This window comes from Semicossyphus pulcher, unplaced genomic scaffold (genome assembly GCF_022749685.1).
Source record: "Semicossyphus pulcher isolate SPU_LCO1_2020_fin unplaced genomic scaffold, fSemPul1.0.p SCAF_28, whole genome shotgun sequence".
Taxonomy (NCBI): Eukaryota; Metazoa; Chordata; class Actinopteri; order Labriformes; family Labridae; genus Semicossyphus; species Semicossyphus pulcher.
In genome coordinates, this window is record NW_027211702.1 from 5,866,148 (window position 1) to 5,890,924 (window position 24,777).

General features: G+C 42.8%; 1 protein-coding gene across 1 annotated transcript; it reads left to right on the forward strand.

The window, feature by feature from the left end:
* The first annotated feature begins 2,568 nt into the window (after nucleotides 1–2,568).
* On the forward strand, nucleotides 2,569–7,152 carry tdgf1 (teratocarcinoma-derived growth factor 1). Its single transcript, XM_069677346.1, has 6 exons — nucleotides 2,569–2,591; nucleotides 2,700–2,755; nucleotides 3,501–3,713; nucleotides 5,182–5,296; nucleotides 5,392–5,501; nucleotides 7,046–7,152. Exons 1-6 carry the CDS (start codon nucleotides 2,569–2,571, stop codon nucleotides 7,150–7,152), a joined length of 624 nt encoding a protein of 207 aa, XP_069533447.1.
* The last annotated feature ends 17,625 nt before the right edge of the window (nucleotides 7,153–24,777 follow it).

Here is a 24,777-nt window from a genome sequence, read left to right on the forward strand (position 1 = left end):
CCCCTCTGAGTCCTCAGAGCTCTCTGATCTTTCTCATGCAGATTTGCGGCTGTGTTCGCTTCAGGTTCTCCCTCCTGCTGATGACTCTCCTGCTGTGTATTAGCATGAGATCAGACTGCATTGTGATGCTGCACAGATTACAAAATGCCCATTTCCACCTCTGATTGTCTCTCCGCGCTCAAAGCAGAGGCAGATTAAGCAGCGCTGGAGGGCGGGGGGAGGGTGAAGTCCTGGTTTTACTCCAAAAAACTAAAGTTAGTGGATGCAGACAAACAAAACAAACCAACCTAAACAAGGAATAAAAGGGAAAAAAAGAAACAAAGGAAAAGAGGGGAGTATTAAAAAATGGACCTGTTACTCTCTCAGCTCAAGATGAGTCCACGTGCTTCACAAACTCCTGCACATTAAATAGTTTTATCGGTTCTTTACATTTCAGAAGAAATACGACTGAAGAAAGAAAGAGAAGAAGAAAGAAGACAGATTGAAAAACAAAACTAATTTAGGATTTCATGACTTAAACTTCAACCTGCAGAAAGGAGAAAGAAGCAGAGACGTTATTCATCATTCAGAGGCAGAACAAGGATTAACGTTTCTCCTTTAAACATGAGGCCACACAAAGTGCAGAGTTTCTTTAAAATAAAATGTATTCATTAGAAGTTTTATGTTACAGTTACTCATCTGAGAGTCAGACACCCTGAAAGAAAACAAACAAAAGGCCCTGATAGGTCGAATTCTGGTGTCTGAACTGGGTCAGGTTTTACTTTAATATAACGCCACACGTAGAGTAACATAGCTGTCACTTTGCTGAGAGGCAAAGTGACAGCTATGTTACTCTACTCATAAAATTTTGAGAGAGAATTTAAGGACACAAAACAGAAAATAAAATTCATATTTTCCAACATCAATCAATCGATCATACAACAGTAATGTAACACAAAGTGCTTCACAAACACAGAGAATCAATAAAAACAACACAATCACCCCACAACAAGAATGTAATAAATAACGGACTCGATAGAGCAGCAAACTGACAAACTGAGGAAACGCTACCATGAATCTGTAATGAGGAAACACAGGAGGCAGAATAAAAGTGTTTAAAGTCTCAATAGCAAAGTAATACAATAAAATAAAAAATTATATAAGCTTATAAAACACTTGAAGACAACCAGGAATAATAAGATAGAATAAAACAATCAATTAAAAAAGCCTAAAATGTAAAATAAATAAAGTGAAGTAAAATAAAAATAAAATGTGATAAAAAAAAACAGGCTGAAAAGGTAGGTCATGAGTAAAACACAAGATAATAAAGACGAATAGAATAAAACATTCTCTAACAATTAATAGAATAAGTTACATAAGATAAAATTAAATTAAAAGCCAGACTAAAAAGTATTTTAATCGTCGTCTCATTGCTGTTTTAAATCTCTAAGTTTGTCTAAAAGTACTTTTATCAATGCACAGTCCAAAGGCTGGAATCGTCCTACAGGTGTTTACAGCCTCATTATTGATACAGGACAGATGTACGGTCTCACTTTATATTATAATGTCTGTTTGTTAAGGTCAGAAGGAGGGCCGGTTCTGGGTTCCCTTTGAGCAGCAGAGTCATTAACATGTGAAGGCCGGGCTGGATGGGCGAGTGAGGGGACTATACATGTGTATGAAGAGAGAGAGATAGAGAGAGAGGGAGGGAGGGGGCAGCGAAGGGAGACAGAGGGAGGGGGAGGGAGGTGAGAAAGAGGGAGAGACAGAAAAACAAGACTTAAGAAATGTTTGCAAATTCAAGAAAAAGATTTTTTTTCCACATCTCAATTTTTTCTGTAACAGTTTGTTTCAGAGTCTGTTTACACCAACACAGAACACACACACCGTCCTACACCAGACCGACACAGTCTCCATGCAGCCAGACAGACAGGGAATAATACACAGTGAACTGCAAAGCATAGAAAGGACAGGAAGATAGGAATGGATAGATAACAGCTTCTCCATGCATCGCAAGGCACAAACATACACATTAAATACATCTGCAATTTAAAAACAGAATCAGGAAAAATAAGCGTTGCATGTTGAATAAATATCTACAGAATACACATCGTAAACTACCACCAAAGAGTAAACAATTAACTCATTTTCAGCTGCACACACACTTTACTGTTTTGGTCAGTTTCCATTATTGTTGATTCCCACAGAAACGTCAGACAGACGGAAACAGAGAGCGATCCGAGTGGGCGTGGCGTTCGCAGACCCTCCCCCTGCACGAGACCCACCTGGAGAGCAGAAAGTCACACCGCAGTGAAACAAGCAGAGAAGGCTCACTGCTGCAGGACGCACAGGTCAGGTCTGTCTGTCTGTGAAGAAGGAGGCTCCGATAAACTTATCTCTTCACTGAGAATCTGGACGATACTTTTCCTTCCTTTAACGTATTTTTGTTCTGGAAATATTCTCACGCTTTTTATCTGAGGAACGTGTTTTTTTGTGAGATTCATCCGGTGAAGATCCCTGCACTGTTTTCTTTTAACATCTTCATCCTTCACTGTGAGCTTTCTGGATTTTAAACGTCTCTCCGGTAACATGAGTTGGACGCAGCTGCTCAGGTGAGTCTGCAGATGGAAAGAAACGTGAATGCATTCAGTCCGTGCAGCGAAGATGGTGTGCGTTTTAAACATTGTGATTAAGTGTTTTATTTGTTTGTCTGTCTCCAGGATCGTGCTGTGTGCAGTGATGTGTCTCCACTGTGCTGCTGCTCCTCCTGCTGCAGGTCTGTTTCACACTCACGCACACGCACACACACACACACACACACACACACGCACACACACACACACACACACAGTCCTCTGCCTGCTGCCGGTGAAACAGTGATAATGTGTCTTTAGCTTCTAAATTCAACAAATGCAATGACATTAAAGTCATCATGCACAATATCATAGCAACATGAACTTTCTGTCACGTGAATGAACATTTAATCTTTTATTTCAACTTGATAAACTATTGTGACACACCAACATGTTTATTAGTGTGGGGACTACATCAGTTATAGTTCATATTTCCTCTGTTGCTTCTGTCTATGACTGCTGTTAAAGGAACAGTGCAGTAAAACATGGGGCAAAACTGTGCATGACTGACTTCAGATGTTCACTAAGCAACAGCCTACTTAGCATTCCTAACTAGCAGCTTTTAAATGCATAAAATCCAGACTTCTTTGTATCACTTCATGTTATTCAATTAAGATGCCAGACTTTCACTGCTTCAATAGTCATGCTTCTTTGGCAGAATGAAATGCAGACTTTCGGCTGTGCAGGAACGAATGTTATAAGGCTTAATATAACTTTCCAGTTTGCTACAATATAAAGTCTGTGTGATTTGAGGTTAATGTTCCAAAACATGCAAGCTGGAAGAAAGGATGTAGAAACAGTTTCATTCTTCCTCAGTTTGCTTGAGAACGTTTTATAACCACACAATGTTTCTGCATAAATCTGACCTTGTTTCCTTTTATTCTTCAGGCTGTGAGGGAGACGAGTGCAACAAAAGCCAGACCTCCTCCTCTTCATCACCCTCTTTGGCATCTTCTTCCTCGTCTTCTTCTGTGGTGGTGAAGTCCCGGCAGCCCTCGCAGGACTTCCTGGGTCAGCTTACCCAGGTGAGCTCGGCAAACGGCGGGGACCGTAAGCACCGCGACGCCAGCGCCGTGCTGCCCTTCATCGGCCTCACAGGAAGTAAGTTCATGCTAAACTGCTCGATGCACAGAAGCTCAAAAACCACACCAAGAAGAGAACGTGCCTCGTCATACAACTGGCAGGATGTTAACCAGTTTTTAGATTGTTGAGGAGGTTAACAAAGAATGTGATGAATGAACTTCGTGGGTGAAAGTAGTCCAACGAGAAGACGTCAAAAATCTTTATATTAAGCTTTATTCCATTTTTAACCCCACTGCTTTTACTGTGGTCCATATTTTAGTTTAAGTAAAACATGTATGAGAACGACCAAAAGATAAACTAGAATTCAGAATTAAAAAGTTGATTAGCTCTGAAATTGTTTTAACTTTCAGATTTAAATGTAAAAATACAACATTTAACCCTTGCAGTATATAAAAAGTATGCAATCAAAGTTTCATTAACAAACACTGTAATTAACAGAGCCAGTTAACAGTTCCAGTAACTGAAACACCCTATTTGTTTTATTTATTTTGAAAGAAAATCCAGAAAGAAAGGAAAGGGTTTTAACGATAAGATTCTTTGGATGTTCGGGGCCGTCGTCCGTTAGTTTCAGTGTATTTCTGTTACTTTCAGATGTTTGTTGTGACTCTCGGTGTTTGTGTGTCGATGTGAAGCAGAGGACGACAGGAATGCGCTGCCAGATGGAGACTCTGGTTTATCTCACAGATACAGAACAGATACAGGCAGAGAGAGGGGCTCAATCTGAGGTCCGAGGGCCCTACAGAGTCCGATTGTTATTCTAAGTGTGTGACAGCATTATAGAAAGAATCCCGATGGAGATGTTAAAGAGGAAGATGCTTTTTTGAAAGCACTAGAGCAGCTGTTATTTGTTCTCTTCAAAGGCACCAGGCTCCATTCATAAAAACTGTAATTTAAACCTCACAGGACACAGGAGTTGTTTGTCTGCTGCTGTCTTGATCTGTTGTAAATCTTTTTGTATTTTTGTGTGTCTTGGATCCAAACTCACCATTTAAATTACCAAAGCCAAACAAATGCATAAACACACTTATTGATCGCGCCAGGTAACTCTTGTTCTGTGAGGTAAAATAACTGTTTTTGCCAATAGAGTCTGGTGGCTCTGAAGGGAGCGATGTTACGGCGGTATCTAGCTTCAAAAAATCATCTTCCTCTGTAACAAAGAGGTCTGTCTCTGTAGGGATCCTTTCTGTGATGTTGTCACACACTTAGAATAACAATCTGAGCCTGTCAGTGAGAAGAACTTTTAGTGGACGTTCTTTGATCGGGCTCATTTGCCTCTAAGTATTGTGCTGCAGCCATTAACACCTTTTTAACAGCTGCAGGCTGAAGCGAAACGCTTTCTACCGCTTTAGCCATTTAGACCCCAAAATATGTAAAAAAAAAAAGTCTAATAATTCCTCTTTCAGTGGTCTCACTGAAGGAAATAAAAGAGGCAGACAGTTTGAGTTGTTGTCGCCTGCAGCTCTAACGTCTCTTTTCTCTCTCGTAGGCGCTGAGCAGAGTCGTAGCTGCTGTCAGAACGGAGGAACCTGCATCCTCGGCAGCTTCTGCACTTGTCCCCCGTTCTTCACAGGACGGAGCTGCGAGTACGACCAACGCATCAGGTACGATGCTGACACATAATCTAAATCTTCTAAAGAAAGAAAACGACACCATCAGACCAGCAGTGAATGTGAAGTAATTCATGTTTTATCTGTAGGAGCTGCGGCGTGATTCCTCACGGCGAGTGGGTGCAGAAAGGATGCTCATACTGTCGCTGTGGTTACGGCATCCTGCACTGCTTCCCCCACGTCTTCCATAAAGACTGTGGTAAGATATAAACACACTTAACACCTCTTAATTCTATGCTGTTGCCTGGATACGTTGATTATTTTCCAATCATCCGAGGAGTCGCAGGTTTATTATTATTAGCGTGTTTTGATGGAGTTCAAACTTCTGCTGTGTTCATGGTTAGACAGAGTCAGAGGCTTCATTCATTCCTGTAACCACTGAAAATCTGCATGTGAGCTGGTGTTTTACAAAGTAATTCACCAGCCGGACGACCTGCAAAGCTTCAAACGAGCCGTCGACGCCCGGCAGGCAGACCGTCTTTTTGCAAACTGTGTCGTTCACACTTCTTCTCTCCTTTTTAAAAGCAAAGTAACCGCCCAGTCCTCCCAGTACACTCCCACAGAATGCAAACGACCCACAGAGTCTGATGGCCCAAAAGGCTTTCATTCCAAAATGCAAAACATGTTGGAAAAACAGCCGCTCCTGCACAAACGTACTGCAGTAACAAGACAGAGCAACTGCACGTCAGCCTTGTGTTTCAGCCCTCTTAAACACGAGTTTATCAAAACATTCATACTGCTGTGTGCAGGATGTTCAGCAACGTGTAATTTAGGCAACTAAAACGTCGCACCTAAACATTCACAACAAGTGTAACATTTATTTTTTGATACGCTTACCATTTCTGCCAGACCACCCTTTTCATTGGCTCTGTGTTTTTAAAAGCCTGTATCCATGCATTAGGCAGTGTGAGATAATAACTCCCTCGTGCACATATGTTAAAGCTAAAAGCACTTCTAAGATTCAAAATTACAAAGTGCTTTTCACTAGCAAAGAGCACACCACCAACAGGAAGTGATTCAATTTATTGATTAATCAGATTGATGATAACGATGCATGGATGTGGAGAGGTCAGGGTCCTACGGACAGGAGGACAGAACGAAACAGAAAAGGAGCAGAGGTGGGAGGGAGGGGAGCAAAAGAGGAGCAGAGGGGCAGGTTAGAATTCATGGGAATGCTGGAGGAGGCGCGGCTGAAGTGTGGCCCTGCTCCCGCTACAATGCATCAATAAATAACAACAAATATATCCATCATTTATCAGGATTCTGTCAATATTATTTGCTGGATATAAAATTATTAGTTCCATCGCTTTTAGTTGGTTCTTATTTATTTTGTAGTTGAAAAACTTCTGAAGACAACTGTACGCCATCACTTGTGTATGCAGGTGTTCCCATCAGTGGATCCAAACCTCACCCTAACCCTAACCCTTTACTGAAAGCATGAAGCTCAGGAACTAAACATAAGATAAGAAAACCTTCTGAGGGAAAGTGAACAGCAGAAACAGACAGTGTAGACTTCAGATCTTAAAAGTAAAACAATACACACGTTTCTTGTATTAGTTATTATGTTAATCTCATATATAGAGAAAATAAAGCATTGGAAATCAAACAAAAGGTACTTAGTGCTACAAACACGTTAAATAGAACCCATAAAGTGTATTAACAAACCTGCAGTAATTAAAAACAAACATTGCACTGAGTGATGAGCCCTGACCTTCATGTGTTTCCTGTCTCTCTCTCCTACAGACGACTCTGAGGAGGTGCGTTGGTATCGTTCGTCAGCTGTCAGGACGGTTCAGGCCGGCTGCTTCCTGTATCTGACGCTGCTTCTTCCCCTCCTCCTCCTCCTCTGATCTTTTACAAACCGGACGCTGGACACAAACTTCAGCTCGGGAAAGATGGAGCTGTGGACGGTGCAACATTTCTCAAGCTGCTTTTCTCAGGACTAATGATCAGTTTCCCGACTCAATCAGAAGTTTTTAGCTTTTAAAAAGTATTTATTTTAGTTCTACGCTGAAGAAATGCCGCTGTATGTTGTTGAATCAGATATTCTGGGTTTTAAACTCAGCAGTCGGGATGCTCAGGATGTTCAACACCTTCTTGTTACTCCAGTTTTCCTCCATGCAGTTCCTCTTACGTCCAGACAACTCTAACAGAAAAAAGGAAAATATCTTAATAGGATTTTGAAAACTTGTCAGTTTTACTCCTGGGGATGTTAACCAGCCGGCAAACAGCAACGACCGAAGCCCACCTCATGCCTCCTCAAACTTATCCTTCCAGTGGAAGGCCGTCTCTGTGTCGTAAAGGTGTTTGTGAAGGAAAGTGTACATAAGATTTCTATGAAAAGTATGATTTTTGTTTCTTTAGCGTCTCTACCTTATATGATTTTTTTTGTAAAAGATGCATGATGAGTTTTTTGTGTCTTTTGTCTCTTTGCACAAACTGAGCTGTCGTTTAAATACAAACATGAAGTGATGTTGTGTTCATGATTTTTTCTGTTGCAGAGTTTTGTGTTTGTGAGAAACAGGAATGACTTTGTCTCTGGAATTATATTCACATCATTCAAACTAACATGAAATTAAAGCTTAAGTAGTGAATAAACAACTTTCCTACGCTCTGAAATTCAGTTTCAAAGTTCATATTAGAAACAAAAACCTTCCCTTGAAGCTCTCTGTCTCTCTCTCTCTCTCTCTCTCTCTCTCTCTCTCTCTCTCTCTCTCTCTCTCTCTCTCTCTCTCTGAGTTATGTGGGGGTATTTTCAACGGGTGCTCTGCCTGCCTGTTATCTCAGAGTTTATTGAAGAGGTTAGTATTGATTATCAGCTGCTCCCTTATCTTAAACAAACACATCAGCTGTTGTTCTGCAGTCTGTCGGCCGCCAGCTGCTGCAGCTCACAGCTCTCACTTTAGATGGTAGATTAAAAATAATAAAGTACTTAAAATAAATCAGGACAATAATTCTTGTATAGTTTAAATGTGGACACAGGGAACACTTAAAGTCCGACTTGGGGCAGGAGCAGTGAGACGACCACGGGGACAAAACAAAAAGAAATCTGTCCAAATTTACTGCTGTAAAAAAAACATCAAGTTTTGTATTAAAGTAAAACCTTAAATGTTACTTGCTGTATCCCCTGGAGGTAGAGCTACTTTTAAAGGGTTATTTTATTATTTCTACATATTATGGAGTCTGAATTACTACTTACAACAAGTTTAGGATTGCACAACTAGATTTCTTCTGACAGCAGCAGTGAAACAGGCTGTAATGGCTGCAACATAATCCTTGATCGATCAAAGTGCGTCCACTAAAAGTTCTTGTTGTTTCCACTGACAGGCTCAGATTGTTATTCTAAGTGTCTGACAACATGACAGAAAGGATCCCTACAGAGAGAGACCTTTTTGTTACAGAGGAAGATGATTTCTTTAACCACAGACAGACGTTACATCGCTCTCTGCAAACACACCAGACTCCTGTGATAAACACATTTTACCTCACAGGGCGCGGGAGTCGCGGGTCTACCTCGGTTGCTCGATTGTTTGTAGCTACTGGAGCAATCCCAACACCTTATGTGCTTATCATGTTATTCTCTTTTCAACCTCAGTCCTATCATGGGGGGCTAATGCCATTAATGTAAGACAATAAATGCAATTTGGCTCTGTGCCTTTGGAGGAAGCTATCCGCTTCTCCAATGGAAAACATCCCTCAGACTACGTAAAATGCGTCATCTGGAGGCCAGGGAGCTCGCTGAACTACACTTCCTTAATCTAGGACGCCCGCCTCTGATGTCATGTCTCGTTCAGAATCGTCAGGTTTGAAATGTCGACTGCAGACCTGAAGATTTTTTTGACGATGCACCGGTATATTCTCGTCGTATTTCAGATTCTGTCCCGCTCTGAGCCGGTACCTGCAGCGGTAGTATTTCCCTCCAGCGTCTCTGGCTGGGCCGTTCCTTTCAGAAGGAGGGGCGCAATGCATGCTGGGTGTTGTAGGAATGTAGAATGGGTGAAACCAGGAGCTGTTTGTACAACTTTCTCCACATCTGTGGCGCCAATTTTAAATATTATTGCTTCTATCGATCACAGAGAACACCAGCTTTGACTGACAGCAGCTTTTTCCAGGGAGAATTTCTCCTTTCAGTAACTTCATCTGTGAAATGACGCCTCTCTGCACAAAGTGTGAGCGGATTTCTTCTGAATATAAGCATGCACTGAATATGATTCAGTCCTGATTTTGAGAGAGTGATAGATGCTTTTATCTCAACCTTCTTGGACGACTGTAACGCCCTTTATGTTGGCGTTAACCAGGCCTCACCTGCACGCTTACAGTCAGTCCAAAATGCTGCTGCTCCTCTCTCAACAGGCACCTGTAAACGAGAACACATGACCCCCATCCAGGCCTCCATCAAAGGGCTCCATGTTCATTTTAGATTTTATTCTTTGTTTTTAAATCTCTGTATGTGTTAGCACCTCAGTACATCTTGCAGGCCTTTAACCCCTCGAGGTTTTTGAGGTCTTGGATCAGCTGCTTCTTGTCGTCCCTAAGACGAGCCTGAAAACCAGGGGTGACCGCGTCTCCTCAGCAACGAGCCCCCTCCCACGTTCGGATGGCCCCCAATGACCAACTTTTAAATCATACCGAAAAGTTAGTTTTATTCCTCGGCTTTTAACCCAGCATGAGAGTTTGTGTGGTCTCTGTCTTTCTGTGTCGTGTTATTGTCCTGTTACTGTATATTTCATAATGTGTTTTATGTATTTTTATTTCTGCTTTTTTAAGTGCAGCACTTTGGTAAACTTTGTTTTAAAAATGTTGTGCTTTGTAAATAAAGTGGATTTAAAGTTTTGCATTGATATTGGGAGAAACAGAAATCACGCTTGTTTCGGTAACATGAATCCTTACCTTTATTAAACAAGTAAGACATCAATATGACCACAGATCTTAATCAGGAAGTACTGAAGTAAATCTTCTTAGTAACTTTCCATCACTTGTCGTCTGTTTACAATTTTGTGTAACGACTAAATAAAGCACGGGAAGAGGAACAGGATCAGAGGACGGTGGATACGTGGGACATTTCACTTTAATCTAACACTAATCAGGCTCTAATCTCTCCTTTGTTATCCTGCTAATCTTATATTATAACTTGTTTAAAGCGAATGATCTGATTGGACAGATTATTCCCATAAAGACTGACTGGAACATCAGATTTAACCTGTTGGATCCAGTCAGAGCTGCAGCTGAGATGTGTTGTGTCCACAGCAGCTTTAACAATGAGGGACCTTTAAACCCGACGCTGCTGATGCTGAGGCTTATTGTCTTCACCTGCAGGACGAGAGTTTCCGACAGTTCTCGCTCATAAAGAAATGATTTAACCCTCTTCACAGGAGATTTAAGGAGCTAAAGGAAGGCACGGAGGAGCGTCTGAGCAGAGGAGGAGCAGCAGCTTTAAAAGGATTAAAGGGGAAGTGAATAAGAGGAGATTGTAAAAGGATTTTAACCACGTTTCCACGTCTTCCTTTGACTTTAGCCACATCCTCATTTTTACATGCTCCACTGCTCAACAATCACCAAGCAAGAGAGAGAAGAAAGGCAGACTTTCAAACACAAAGTGTGTTCATATCAAGTGTCCCACTGTAACCAAAGACACCAAAGCCCCGAACAGTTTATTAATATGTACTTTCAGAAACATCTTATGTACTTTCAGAAACGCTAGGCTATGCTAGGGCACATCATCAGTAATATTTCGGCTGCGTCTGTGCTGAAGGAAACGTCTCTCCTTCGTCTCTCTTCTATGATGCCAGGCGCCGTGTACTCTCTGCGGAGTGACTGTCCTGCAAAGCCCCAACATGGGGCTCTCCAGCTTCTTCTTTGGCAGCTCCTGATACTTTGCTCTTTTGCGCTCATAGGCTTCCCTCCTTCCATCCGCTCTTCCCATGGCACAATGAGCTCAAGCATGAGTACATGTTTTGATGAGTCGGACCACACTACGATGTCAGGGCGCAGAGATGTGAGGAGGAAACTGCAGCTGCTTAGGTCTGCTATCAGCTCACTCAAATGTGTTCTCAGGGAGAGAAAGTCCTCACTGTCCTAAAGCAGGTCGTCTCCAGGCGTTTGTCATCTGAGAGCCACTTTGAAAAAATTAAATTGACCAAGAGCTCCTTGCATCACATAGCTGTATCTGCTGGTGGCGCCCCGTGTTGATTCTTTTGTCGACTGAAACCTTGGTACCACAGATGAGGCACACACATTTGTCCTTCACACTCGTGAATAAAACTTTCCCACTCACCGTGGAGATAGTTTGTTTTCTGCTTTTTCTTGGCGTGGCCACCTTCCCTGTCCATCATAAATAAACAGCTAAACAGGCTAACAGCACCGAACTCCTCACGTTAGCTAAACTGGCGTACAGCATAACTGACCCGAACTGCTGATGGAGATTGCTGCATCATTGCTCTGGGCGAGCCACTAAAATCCAGGCCATGAGCTACCTGCTGGAGATCCCTGTCCTAAAGTGTCCCAACACTGTGCATTGTAGTATGTTTACGGATAAATAAGAGAGACTAAATAAAACGCATGGATGCATGTCTGCTTAGGGCTTCCGTACCTTTCCAACCCTCCCAGATTTTTTTTTGCTCAGTTAACACCAAACTTGCTGCACGTCATCTTCAAACTGGCATCCGAGAAAACAGTCGAGATAGATTTTTGATTCATCAAAAATTTAACTTAACATTCTTTTACTGTAAAAAGCTGCAGGATCTCACTAAATAAATGTCCATATAAAAAAGGGAGAGGACCCAGATGCAAACTAAACGAAGGATTTATTTTAAAACAAAAACAAAAAGCTTACTTTACAGAGTCCGGGAATGAAAGGTCCAACATGGAGGAAAATCCTCAGGAGAGGTTTGAATGATGAGGACAAACTGGCACAAGAGGGAAGGAACACTTACATACACATGAAGTAATCAGACACAGGTGAGACTAACAAGACACAGGTGAAAGCAATAAGGGAGAGGCACACAGTCACAAAGGCAGGAAGTAAAGCAACACAAGGGTAACAGGAAGTGACAGACGACGAAATACAACTACAACTAACTCATGTAATGTATTCAATTTCAGATTATTTGACACGCGTTCTCTGAGTTTTGTGTTGATATCTGAATATTTTATCTCATTTGAAATCAGCCCTCCAATCATGGACTAACAGGTGAAACACAAACGCAGCGGCGAGCTCCGACCATACCTTATTAACACACACACACACAGACACACACAGACACGATTCTGTCAGCTGTTTTAATCCCAGCAGGGAAGTTTGCATCATCGTGCTGATCAGCTGTTTGGATGGATTTAAAGAAGACATTGGCGTGTGTGTGTGTGTGTGTGTGTGTGTTTATGTGTGTGTGTGTGTGTGTGTGTGTGTGTGTTTATGTGTGACATGATATCAAAGTTTTGTCATGCCTTCCATCTGACTCGTCTGTTGAGGGATTTTGTCAACAGCCAAGAGAAGATGAACATTAAAACTTTATTTACATACACACACACACACACACACGCATGCACACACACGCACGCACACACACTAGAATACACACTGACCTAATACAAAAATCAGACACGTAAAAGGAGTCCATGGTGTTTATCCCAGAGGTGACAGGTGCGTGTAAACTGTGAAGCTTTGACTTACAATGAAAAGCTTTTTGTTTTTGTAATTTCCAGTGGAGCCACAGGAAACGATAAAAGAAATAAAGGTCACAGGTCACATTTAAAACATGATAAACTGATTGTGACTCTGACCAACAGCTGCGTACTTTAACTTAAACATGACCAAACAGGAGTTATAACCACATCAGTGTGCTGTGTTTGTATCAGAGATGGTTACAACTCACTCCCAGCAGTGTCAGGCCGGAGATATACTTGTTGTTTAACTTTACACGACCGGCTGTGAGCTGGCCCTTGGTACCAATGAACGAGGTGGAGAGTTTCGTACTGGAGCTTAAAGGTTATTGTTTGCCGAGCACCGTGAAAACTAAAGTTAGAAAGTACAGCAAAGAGAAAAAAAAAGTGTAAATATACAAGCTTTCACAATTAATATTGGTCACAAACAAAACAAAAAACGTGACTGAGCACAAATTTCACATTCAGACTTCAGGTACTATAAAATCCAGAAGTGCAATTAAACACAATTTAATAGAGAAAAAAATGAAGCAATCATTGTTAAAATTCAAACAAATCCCAGAAACGTCCCAAGGATTTATAATCATACATAAATTGAGGGCTACATACCTCGTTCCACTACCAAGGGAGCTAATTATTAGGGGAACGTCAAACGTGTTGCCTCCTGGGGGACCGTCTGCTTCCTAACAAACCCAACAACAATGGCACACGAGCTTCATATTATAAAACAGCAGCGACACAATGACGGAGACCGTGTATAATTAAAAACAGCACTACTCGTTATAAACCGTTAAGGATGCCAAACAAAGTGAGCAGCACAGACGCCACGCCAAACCAGAGGAGACGACAGGTGAGCAGTACAGGCGGTGAAGGAGCACACAGGTGGAGATTACACAGCTTAATTGCCTCCCTCTTTTTCTACTGTCGCACTTCTTAGCTGACGCTACACCAACAACTACTGATCACCAGGTGGCAGTCTGAGACAACCCACCATCATCCACAGGCTGCATCATGAACGTCATTGTTCACATACTTGCCTTTGCACTACATGTGTTACTGGAGGATACCTCTAGAGGGCGCACCAGAGAGCTCAGGCCGCATGCAACTACCGTATGTGCAGGATGTAAACAACAGACATGGAGACACTTGAGGAGGTTACTGTGATGTTCACTCTGAGATCACGATCACCGTCCCCGCTCCGTCTCTCCAACATGTTCCTCCGTGCACGGACATAACGCTCCTGGACTTGTTTCCATTTAGTTTTGCAGGTTTCCACGTCGACTTCTAAAACAGAACTTATCTGTCTGCAGCTGTTTGACAGGCATGTTTGTCTCTGTGCAGTGGCAACGACACATCGTACTGATGTGGATAATTGAGGACTTGTCAGCTTGTCTTCAAAACTTTCTGCCCTTGTTGTCCCTCCTGCTATGTCGACCCTGTCACATCCCCTCTGCCTCTACACTGCCCCTACTGTTCATGAGCATACTGCATGTTGCGTCCGAGTAGTGTTCATTTCTGAGGACGTGCACAGCCAACGCTCCAACACAGCCAACAGACGCAGGGAATGCGGGGCAGCCATCATCCGCACGTGAATGCATAGCTAATAGCAAGTATATCTCCGACTTAATGGTAACCTTACAAGCTAGTACGTTAACGCTACGTGGTCAACAATAAACCTGAAACCTAAACTTGCCTTTAGCCAGCGTTAAAAATTAACGTGGTGTTTCTCTCGGATAACGATGTTAGCCAGCAGATGGTGGCAGCGTAACGTGGATGAGTCATACCAAGGCCAATCCAGCACTAAAGCTAACGTAAGATAGCAGCTGGGCTACATGTTTGCTAACTTGACTGACCTAGCTTGGTGCATTCTCAGGTGCCCGATAAAGTTTGATGGGGTCGATACAGCAACTTTCTTTTCATACCGCTGACACTGCATTTGGCATTTCTTTTGTTTCTGCTTTGGGTAAAGTTATTAAAGCCGAAGGATTTGACAAATGACACTGCAGCAGCTGCAGGTGAAGAGAGTGGGGGATGACACGTAGCTGGAGGCCTGAGCGTGGGAGAGGAGCCGCCACATCGAGGACTATAGCCTCTGTACATGGGCTGCTGGCTAAACCGCAAGTCTTAAGTCTTTGAGTCCAAGTCAAGTCTCAAGTCACATTTGTGTGTAACTTTAGTGTCACTCGAGTCCAAGTCTGAACCTTGAGTCCCCATCTCCGGTGTGTATCATGTGTCATTGCTTTTCTGAGCGGTAATCCTCAGTGTGTGTTTTCAGATGTTTTAAATGCTTCAGACCTGATCCGCACCAAAGTCAAAATACAGCTCTGCTTGTAAAGTTTTGTTTTTGTCGTAGTGGTATATTTTTGTTTTTATTTACATTTTAAATTGTTGCCATCCTCGACCAGGAATGAGCTGCTACAGAGAGAAACGACACGTGGACTCTGTGTGCATCATGTCATTGCTATGACATTAGATAATATTGCTGTTAGAGTAGATTAGTACCTCTGGGAACACACACATTCACTGTGTTTCTACTGTGATGATTAACCTCCAGCTTAACTGCAACAGCTGTGGTGTTAATGAGACAGACAGGGAGAGAGAGAGAGAGAGAGAGAGAGAGACCTGAGCATGTGTGAATAGAACAAGTCCTTCAACCTTCATGATCACAGGTTGTTTGTTTTCTCCCTTCAGGTTTAAGCACCAAAACCACTAAGCTAAATGAGTTACATTTGTTAAACTACACACGTGGGATTAATTCATAGACTTTATAAAAAGATGGACGACATCACAGCTCTCTAAAAGTGAAGCCAAACCCTCTCTATCGCCCCCTGCTGACTGGCTGCAGTATAGCTCATAAAGCCCGCCTCCTCCATGTTTATTTTGTTTTTGCACTTCAATTTGTAAAGATTTTCCTTTCATTAAAAACTAGTTTGAGATTTATATCCTCTTGTCCTTTTTGCACTTTACAGCAGAGACCCCCCCCCTGTTGTAAAAAAAACTACTTTTACTTGAGTACATTTTTAGACTGGTTATTTTACTTGCACTAAAGTCAAATTTCATCAAAGTAAGTTGTACTTTGACTTGAGGACAATATTTTATTTCCACCTCTGCATGTTTGTACGTGAGGATGTGGAGACGCGTCAGCCGTCTTTATAGTCATCGGTGATACTACACACCGTCACGTGTGTCTTTCTAGAGTTTCTACAGTAGTTTAGTTCTGGTTTTGTGTTTTGGTGTTTAGATATAATTTCCTGTTTTTCTTGGTCACTTTGAGTTCTTATAGTTTAGTTTTGTGCTTAGTGGATTCCTCGTCATTGTTTCGTCTACTTTAGTTCTGTGTTTCATGTGTGTTTCATGGGTTAGATCATTTCCTGTTTTACTTTGTCACCTTGGGTCCGTTTCACAAAGAAGGTTCAACAAACTCTGAGTCTAACCCTGAACTCTGAGTCGATCTAGATAGGAAACTCTGAGTTTTCAGTTCCAGAACAGCTGATCAGAGTGAGTTCAATCAACTCTGAGTAGGTTCAGCCGGAGTTAAGTGAGTTATAAAAAGCCAGCATTAATGGAGCCCTGACACCACGATTCACCATGGCAACGGTACAAAAAGAGGTCAAAATCCAGTGGAGCTCAAAATCCTCACGCGGACGTTCAGCGAATACGAGCATGTTTTTAAAAAGATAAAGTAACACGGCTGCAGCTGCAAAAGAGAGAGAAGCGGCGTGGGAAGAAACTGCTGCTCGAGTAAATGCGCAAGTTTGAACTGGTCTATTTATTTAATACTTAATCACGACCAGAAGCTAAAATTTATATTAATTTAGGAGCAATGCAGCGGGAGAAAAAAACATACATGGAAGCAGTTAAGAATAAAATACCAGAACATCATTCAAAGGTGCGGCTCAGGCAGAACAGGCTCATGGCTGAACCTCACTTAGATCATATTTTAAATATGAAACAGATTAAATATCATTCAGTGGCTGTTTTAATGTGCATTAGCTTTATCCCTAACATGATGCTGACTTCGCATACATTATAATTCATGTTGATTAAACTGAATGTGTTAGTTTAAAAAAAAGAATCCAATAACTTACGACGTCTTATTTGAGTGCTCTCGGCAGTGGTGGTGGAAAATCTACAAATGGTGACTTTGACACAGATTTGTCTTTTGATTTTTTTTATCATAAATATAAAAGACTTTTGCAAAGCGGTCAGAGCAGCACAGAGACGCAACGTTTCTTTTTTAAAAATTTGTAACCGCTCAAACACACGCGTGAGACGGGCTGAATGAATGAGGAAGTCGAATGAGGGTTTTATATTCTAGAGGGAGGAGACGGAGCGAAACTCTGAGTTTCCTGAAGAAAACCTGCTCGCGACCAGGTTAGGTTCACAGACTCAGTTACCATAGGAACCAACTCAGAGTTAAAGTTACCTCTCTTTCTGAAACGGCAAACCTGAGGTTTCCCTCATTTCAGGGTTAACAAACCCGGGGTTTTCACTAAACCCGCTTTCTGAAACGGACCTCTGGACTTCCTTGTGACTCCCTGTGTTTCCGTTGGATTTTTGGTTATACCTTTCAGTTGGATCTTTTTGTTGGATTTTACCTGGACTGTTCACAGTGAGCTTTAGTTTGTTGCCTTTTTGTCTTTTTGTTAATTAAACTTTTCGTTTCGTCTGCTCCTTGTGTCCTCTCCCTTTTTGTTAACGTTTGGTAAAATTGTTCGTTAACAGTCCCTCAACTAACAGCACTCGTATTCTTATTCCATTACTTCAATTCATTGTACATTTATTATGTAACAAACAGACCTGTGACCTCTGTGACCTCTATGTCTGTGTTTATGATATGAACAATAACAAACACGCGCACACACACACACACACACTGGGAGTGTAAAGACGACTAAGCTGTGGTTAAGATCCTGGTGCCATTTGGTTAAGCCATGACATCTGTGTCTTTATGTACAGTACTGCGTGTGTGTGTGTGTGTGTGTGTGTGTGTGTGTGCGCGCGTGTGTGTGCTTTATCACAGAAAGTGACTCTCTTTGTTCTGCAGTTGTACATTTATTACTAAGATTAAACACACAGGGTCCATGGATCATATTTTTCCATGTTCCCATCAAACGCCTTTTGTTACATGCATTACCGTTAATCGCACATCTCTCAAACGTTACACCTGAAGTGTGTAACAAAGGCTTTGTGTCATAAATCTAGTCTCAAAGCCCGAGGAGAGATAAAGGTCACGACATTACCGTGATAACATCGGGGTTCTTTTGTCAGACTTTGTAAAGCTCCCCTCAGAGCTGAACAATATTTCACCTGACAAGTAAACGGATCTAAACCAGCCCCTAAAATATTTCTGCAAAAATCAAGAACATCTCGTCAGGGTGAAAATCGGGTGTGAAACAGGAGAAGAAGAGGAGACAGGAAGGGTGCAGTAGTGGAAAGCTCCAATTCAGGGGCTGCATCCATCATGATGATGATTGCGTCACAGCGGCACGTCGAAGGCTGTCCCAATTCGCAGGCTCCTTCAGATGCGTCCTCCGTTTCCCGGGCTGTGAAGGATCCATCAGGTGCATCCCTCGTGGCCCAATGTATCCTGACATTCATACGCCGCCAAGGAATAAACTTTAAAATGTCAGTTTTTGGTTTCAACTCAATCGAATAGCTGCGATAAAAATGTAAAAAACAAAACATAAGGTGCCTTGAAACAAGCCCGCTAGCTACCTGTTGCTAGGTGACAGGAGTGGCGTTTCGTGACACAAGGGTAAAAGTGGGAACAGCTGGTGATGCAAACAGGAAATCCTCCATAGAACAGATCGTCTCATTTCAGTTCGGCTTTAGCGTTTACGCAGGCTACGAATGACTCGTGCTTCGTAGACCGCATCCTTCTAAGGATGCAGCCCCCTGAATTGGGACACAGAATGCCAAAGAGCCAGTGAGGAAATACAAATATAAGCGAATAAGAAACGTCGGGACTGAAAGGAAAGGAGTAAAAAATAAAAGAAGGGATGATGGGGGTGAAAAAATGCAAAAGTAAAGATTATGTCAAAGGAAACAAGAGGAAAGAAGAGGTGGGAGAGGATGGAGCTAGGAGCGGAGAGGAGGAGAGAATAATGGGAGGGAGACGGTAAAATAAGAGAAGAGGGGAGGAGTTAAACGAGGACATAAAGGAGAGAGGAGCAAAGAAAAAGGACGGCAGCGACAGACGAAGATGTGAAAAGAAAGAGAGGGGATGAAGGGAACAGAAAGTTATGAGGAGTTTTTGATGAGTGAAAGAAGAGACTGAGAGAAGAGAAGAAGATCGAGAGAGAATAAGAGCAAAGTGAAGGAGAGAAGAGGAGTCCACTCCGGCTGTAACTCAGCAGTAAGTTCATCAGCTAAACACCTTCTTTCTTTAATGATGGAGGATTCTTCTGTGTGAGCTCAGTGTGTTTCCCGTTGTCAGATGATGAACGCGGCTCGGATTCACGACAAACAGAAGCTCAGGTCGTTCTGGGAGCAGAGGATCGTTCAGCACAGCGAGCACATGGGCGAGGAGGAGAGCCGCATGAGGAGCAGCTCCCTGTCACGGTCAGTTAACAGAAGGTCAATATGTCAGTTTAAATCAAATCTGTAGCTCTGCAAGGCCAACGTTATAGTGTCTCATAGAACAACAGCTGTGGTCAGCCTTAAAGGGATAGTTTGGGTTTTTGAAGTGGTTGTATGAGGTTCTGATCAACAGTACAGTAGATAAGAGTCAGTCCCTGTTAGGAGAAGCCGGCCGCTGAGCTGAGCTCCCCTGCAGACGGGGTCAGGAGTACTTTAGCCACCTCAAAGAGTCCTACATGGAAACAAACATGTCAGTTTAAGTGCACGCTGTGTCTGAGTTTTTGTCACCTCTTCACATTGACGTCAGACAGCTCTTTCCCTCGGCACTATGTGTCACTCTGCACAACGGCCCTGTATACCTACACATGCAGCGCACGCTATTGGATCAGCGCTCAGTAGAAGAGACGACAAATAAAAGAAAATAAAATGTTATGAACACGACAAACTCGTCGTTCACGGTGGCGACATGAGGATAATGTATTCCTACCGTGGCGAAAGTACGTGATACTCCTGACCCCGTCTGCAGCGGTGCTCCGGTCGGCTGCTCCTAGCAGGACATCTACTGTACGGAGTACACTTACTATTGATAAGTACCTCATCTAACTCTGAGGTCCCGAACTATCCCTTTAAGTCTTGTTGGTTACAATTCCTGATAAACTTTGGCTTGAAAATTTGTTTTTAATATCAAGGACACATTTACATGTTGCCACATCACACCTCTTGGCAGATCGGAGAGCTATCGATGTGTTATCAAAGTTAAGAAGCATAAGATGGACCGATGTTCACGAGGTGCATCCACCTCAAGGCGACATACAATATATATATATATATATATCGATCCCCGTAGGTGGACGTAGCCTCTGAAGAGTCCCCTTTGATGATAACAGCTAAAGTTACACTGAAATTATTCTGCATTCTCCTGATACTTTGATGGTCCCATTTCCTGAGTTTGGAAGTCGTTCTTCCGACTTCTGTGTGTTTGAGCTTTTAGTTGTAATGTGGAAACGAAACAGACAGAAGATGAAACATAGATGTTTCAAAAACACGATGATAGCTGTTTCTGATCATTTCTGCTTTTTTCCTGCACCAGTGTTTCAGTCCCTCCAGTGATTTTTGCGGCCAAAAAGTCCGAACTTCGCAGCAGCTTTTTAAAAAAGTTGCAATTTCTTAGATAAAGCAGCTAATTGGCTGAGCGAATTGTTTGTCTCCTGACATCACTTCCAGTTGATTTCCGTGTCAAGAAGCCAAAACAATGTGTAACAATATGAGGAAAACTGAAACACATTCGATGCTGTTGAATCTCCACATTTATTACATTTACGCTGTTCTCGTTATTTCAGCTGCAGCAGCAGTAAAACACAAATTACTATCACACTGTGCAAACACTCTGAGATCAGCGCTGACACACACATCAGTAACTGAGCCTCTGGTTGGTGGAAAGTTAAGAATACAGCGTCTGATTGGTCAATAGGCTCATCAGGAGGCATTAGGGAGTGGCTAACAGCTTTCAACATGTAAACATGGATAAATAATCACAAGAAGACATCGAGTGTTTGATTCATTATTTTATATTCACTGTATAAAGTCTCCTTAAAGACTCTGTAGTTGGAGGCTGGATTAGGAAGCTCATAAAAAAAAGTACATCTCCAACATGCAGCGTTCCAAACACAGTAAAGATACAATCCTAAGTTTGAACAACACTGAAGACGTCAGCGAATCGATATTTTGAATGTCAAAGAGGTGAGTTTGGTGACGTAAATGTCTCCACAGGAGCGCAGGAACGTGAATTCGAAGGAACACAACATTGCAACTTCCTGGAGGGACTGTACATTCCCTAAAACCAATGACATATTGCTCTACCTGACTCGTTATCAGGTGTCACACAGTAAATGCAGGCGTGTGTTTTATCTAATTTCCCAGAAATGCACCGCTTAAAAATTTGCACTGATGAGGCAGCTGCAGAAATTGTTCAATCTTTTGTATCACGGCAAACGAAAGTGGCTCATTCATGATTGTGTCAACTGTTGGCAAACACACCAACCTGGCAACTTCACCCACCTGTCAAAGGATGAGAGAGACCTCAATCTGTGACTCATGAATTCTGCGTCATGTTTTTTTCAGTGAAGCTGCGTGACGTTAAAATATTCAAACCTCCATGTTTGTTATGACTGCAGAGTTTCTGTGAATGGATTCATGTCTTACTTTGTGCATCGTTTAAAAACCATTCCATAATATTCACCCTGACATGATTACTCTGGGAAACTTTGGGATCTCCGCTGAAGTTTAAACCAGCAGAATGAGTTTATGAGGACGTCCGAGGGTTCAGCGTCAGAGAGGAAAGAGCATCAGAAACAACCTTCATGACCGCCCCGGCCCGTCTCCGCTGTATAAGTTGATTAGTTTGGAAGTGGCCGCGGTCATGTTTGCAGCTCGTCCGTCTGTCAGCGATGGGGGCCTGAGAATGTTGATTAGAGGCAGCTCGACTTCACATGTGGATCCCGGAGATCAGCGGGAATCTCTGCGGACAGACGAGCACGACGCTGCAGATTAAGCACACATGACGGAGCGTGCTGACAGACGAACTCACTAACGCAGACACAACAATATTAATCCTGTCACAGCTCACACACACACACACACACACACACACACACTGCTCCTCATGTTCTGTAACACAATGATTAGCCCTGACAGCTCTGCCTGCAGATCAACTTTCACTGGATGTCTGCACGATTAATTTAAGCCCAGGAGTTATGGGCTCAGGCTAAATACTGGCCTCATGATGTTCTGACTCAACGTCCGCTCAGCTCGGCCTCACAGACCCTGAACGCAGCAGCGATGAGGCAAAATATAAATGTCTCTCTACTTTAAACTAGTTTTTAAGTTTAGTTTTATTTTCATCTTCAAAGGGGAAATATTGTGACATTTGCTAAAATTCAAACATTTCTTGAGCTCAACATCTTGTCAGGCACAAATAAGTCGACTGAAGACTCATTGTGACCCAACTCTGGGGTCCAATTATAAACAGGCATCCCTGAAAACAGCCAGGTGCTTTGTGTTACATCCTGCCGCACACAGAGGACCAGATGAAAGTTTGTGTCAGATCTCGTTGGGTTGTCTGGCAATTTTTTGAAAAGCGAGCAAAACCGAGGAGCCGAAAAGCAGTCAGTTTACTTTATGTGTGCCGTATCCCAAAGATCAAACCAACAGGAGAGCTCAGGCGACATTGTAGTTTCAAGCAGAAACGATTTTGTTTGTGATCATCCATTTATGAAGATGCTTGTTGTAACTTTACTGCTGCACGGCTGCAACCGCGACAAGACTTCCTGCAGATTCTCAAAGGACTTTCACCTGACTGTTGATCAGTTTTCACACTCAACGTTACACTGGAAATATGGATGACTAAATGCACACATATATTCACATTTAGAGGACTCAATTCTGTCCAGCAACAAAAATCTCTATTCCAGTGTCAATGCAGTATTCTGCACTCTGCACTGTGTCGATTTGCCTTGTACAACATGAGGACGATCAGACCCTACCTTTCAGAGCACGCAACACGCCTGCTGGAACAGGCTCTCGTGATATCACGCACTGATTACTGCAGCTCCCTACTGGCAGGCCTTCCTACATGCACATTCAAACCTCTGCAGATGATCCAGAACGCAGCAGCGCGACTGGTCTTCAGTTGCTCATATCCCTCCGCTGGCTCCCAGTCTCTGCTCGCATCAAATTCAAACCCTGTCGCTCGCTTACAAAACAGCAACAAACAGCCTACCTGAATGCCCTCATCCAGGTCTACACTCCGACCCGCCTCTACGCTCTGCCAATGAAAGGCGCCTGGTGCTCCCATCACAACAGGGCACAAAGTCTCTAACTAGACTCTTCTCCTCAGTCGTCCCCAGGTGGTGGGTCGAGCTACCAAACTCCATTCGGTCCACAGAGTCCCTTTCACCTTTAAGAAGAAGCTAAAGACCCAGCTCTTTATGACCTCTGACCTTAATGATACTGATGCTATTGATGATGATATTAAGGATGTGCACTGCCTTGAAGCACACTAGAAGCTGTTTGTTGGCCCTTACTGACTTTGTTCCCTCCTGTCTCGATGGTTGCTTGTGTTGTATTAACTCTCAGATGTACGTCGCTTTGGACAAAAGCATCTGCTGAATGAAAGTGTAACACTCGGTAGGGATTAGGAAAAGATTATGGTTTAGCCTAAAATAGTGTGTCATGCTGACTTTGGTTTCACGGGGACACTTGGGTGTCATAAAGACGAACAGATAGATGTGATGGTCCTGCAAAAGCACACACACCCGGGGGAAACAATTCTTAGCATGCTTTAGGTAGTGCCAATCTTCTACAGCAACGAGGGAAAACCCCTGAGAGCAAAATCAGGGAGGCAGAAACACTGAGCAGCCTCTCTGATCATTAAAGTAAAACACTCCTACAATAAACAATCAAGAAATCACTTTGAAAGCTTGTTGTGTTCAACGTGATTTAAAATGCAGGGCAGGAGAAATAATACGTTCAGGAGGGAGGCGGGTTGTTCATTCATGTGTACATGCAGATTCTGATAACGTCAGAGCTGATGTATTAATTACTTAAGAGGAAACTCAACGGTATCAAGGCCACAGAAAAGGAAACACACTTCAGGCTTCAGGCCAGAGCAGCTGATTGAAGCCTGTTTGGTGTTTTTCACGTCATTCGTCGAATTGAGGTCGGCATAAGACGACTCCCCCTCCCTCTCTGGATTCAACGATCACGTCCCGTGTTTTATCTGTTGTTTGCAAAGTCTTACAAAGTTGTTTCTTAAACCAGGGATCAGCACTGTGGGCACCGGTAAACCTTTAAACTCATAGATCTCGGATCAAACGGAAGTTCCGGGATCATTTTTTGCCATCTCAACTAAACGAAAGTTTTTTGGAAGCTGACCAACTGCTTGTTAAACTTTCTCCCCTTTCGCCCCCTCTTCCCCTTCCTCCGCCTCCTCTCTCCCTCTCTGCAGGCTGAGGGAGCAGTGGCTGGTCAGGTTGGATCAAAGGAACCAGCAGCAGCAGAGTTTCTTCGAGGAGAGAATCAGACGAGCTGAGAAAACTCAGCAGGGCCTCAGGAGGCTCGATTCATCCTGAAACCAGCAGATAATCATCCACCAATCAGATCGCAGGAGGAGGGCAGCCGTCCGGAGGCAGCTCTGCAGAGTCGTACATTTATAATATTTAAGCTTTATGTAATAT

What these genes read in the sequence shown, in the direction of transcription:
- tdgf1 (XM_069677346.1), top strand. Translation starts at nt 2,569, where the DNA reads ATGAGTTGGACGCAGCTGCTCAG. An exon ending in TGCTGCTCCTCCTGCTGCAG is followed by an intron (nt 2,756 to 3,500) that starts GTCTGTTTCACA and finishes TTTATTCTTCAG; the next exon opens with GCTGTGAGGGAGACGAGTGC. An exon ending in GAGTACGACCAACGCATCAG is followed by an intron (nt 5,297 to 5,391) that starts GTACGATGCTGA and finishes TTTTATCTGTAG; the next exon opens with GAGCTGCGGCGTGATTCCTC.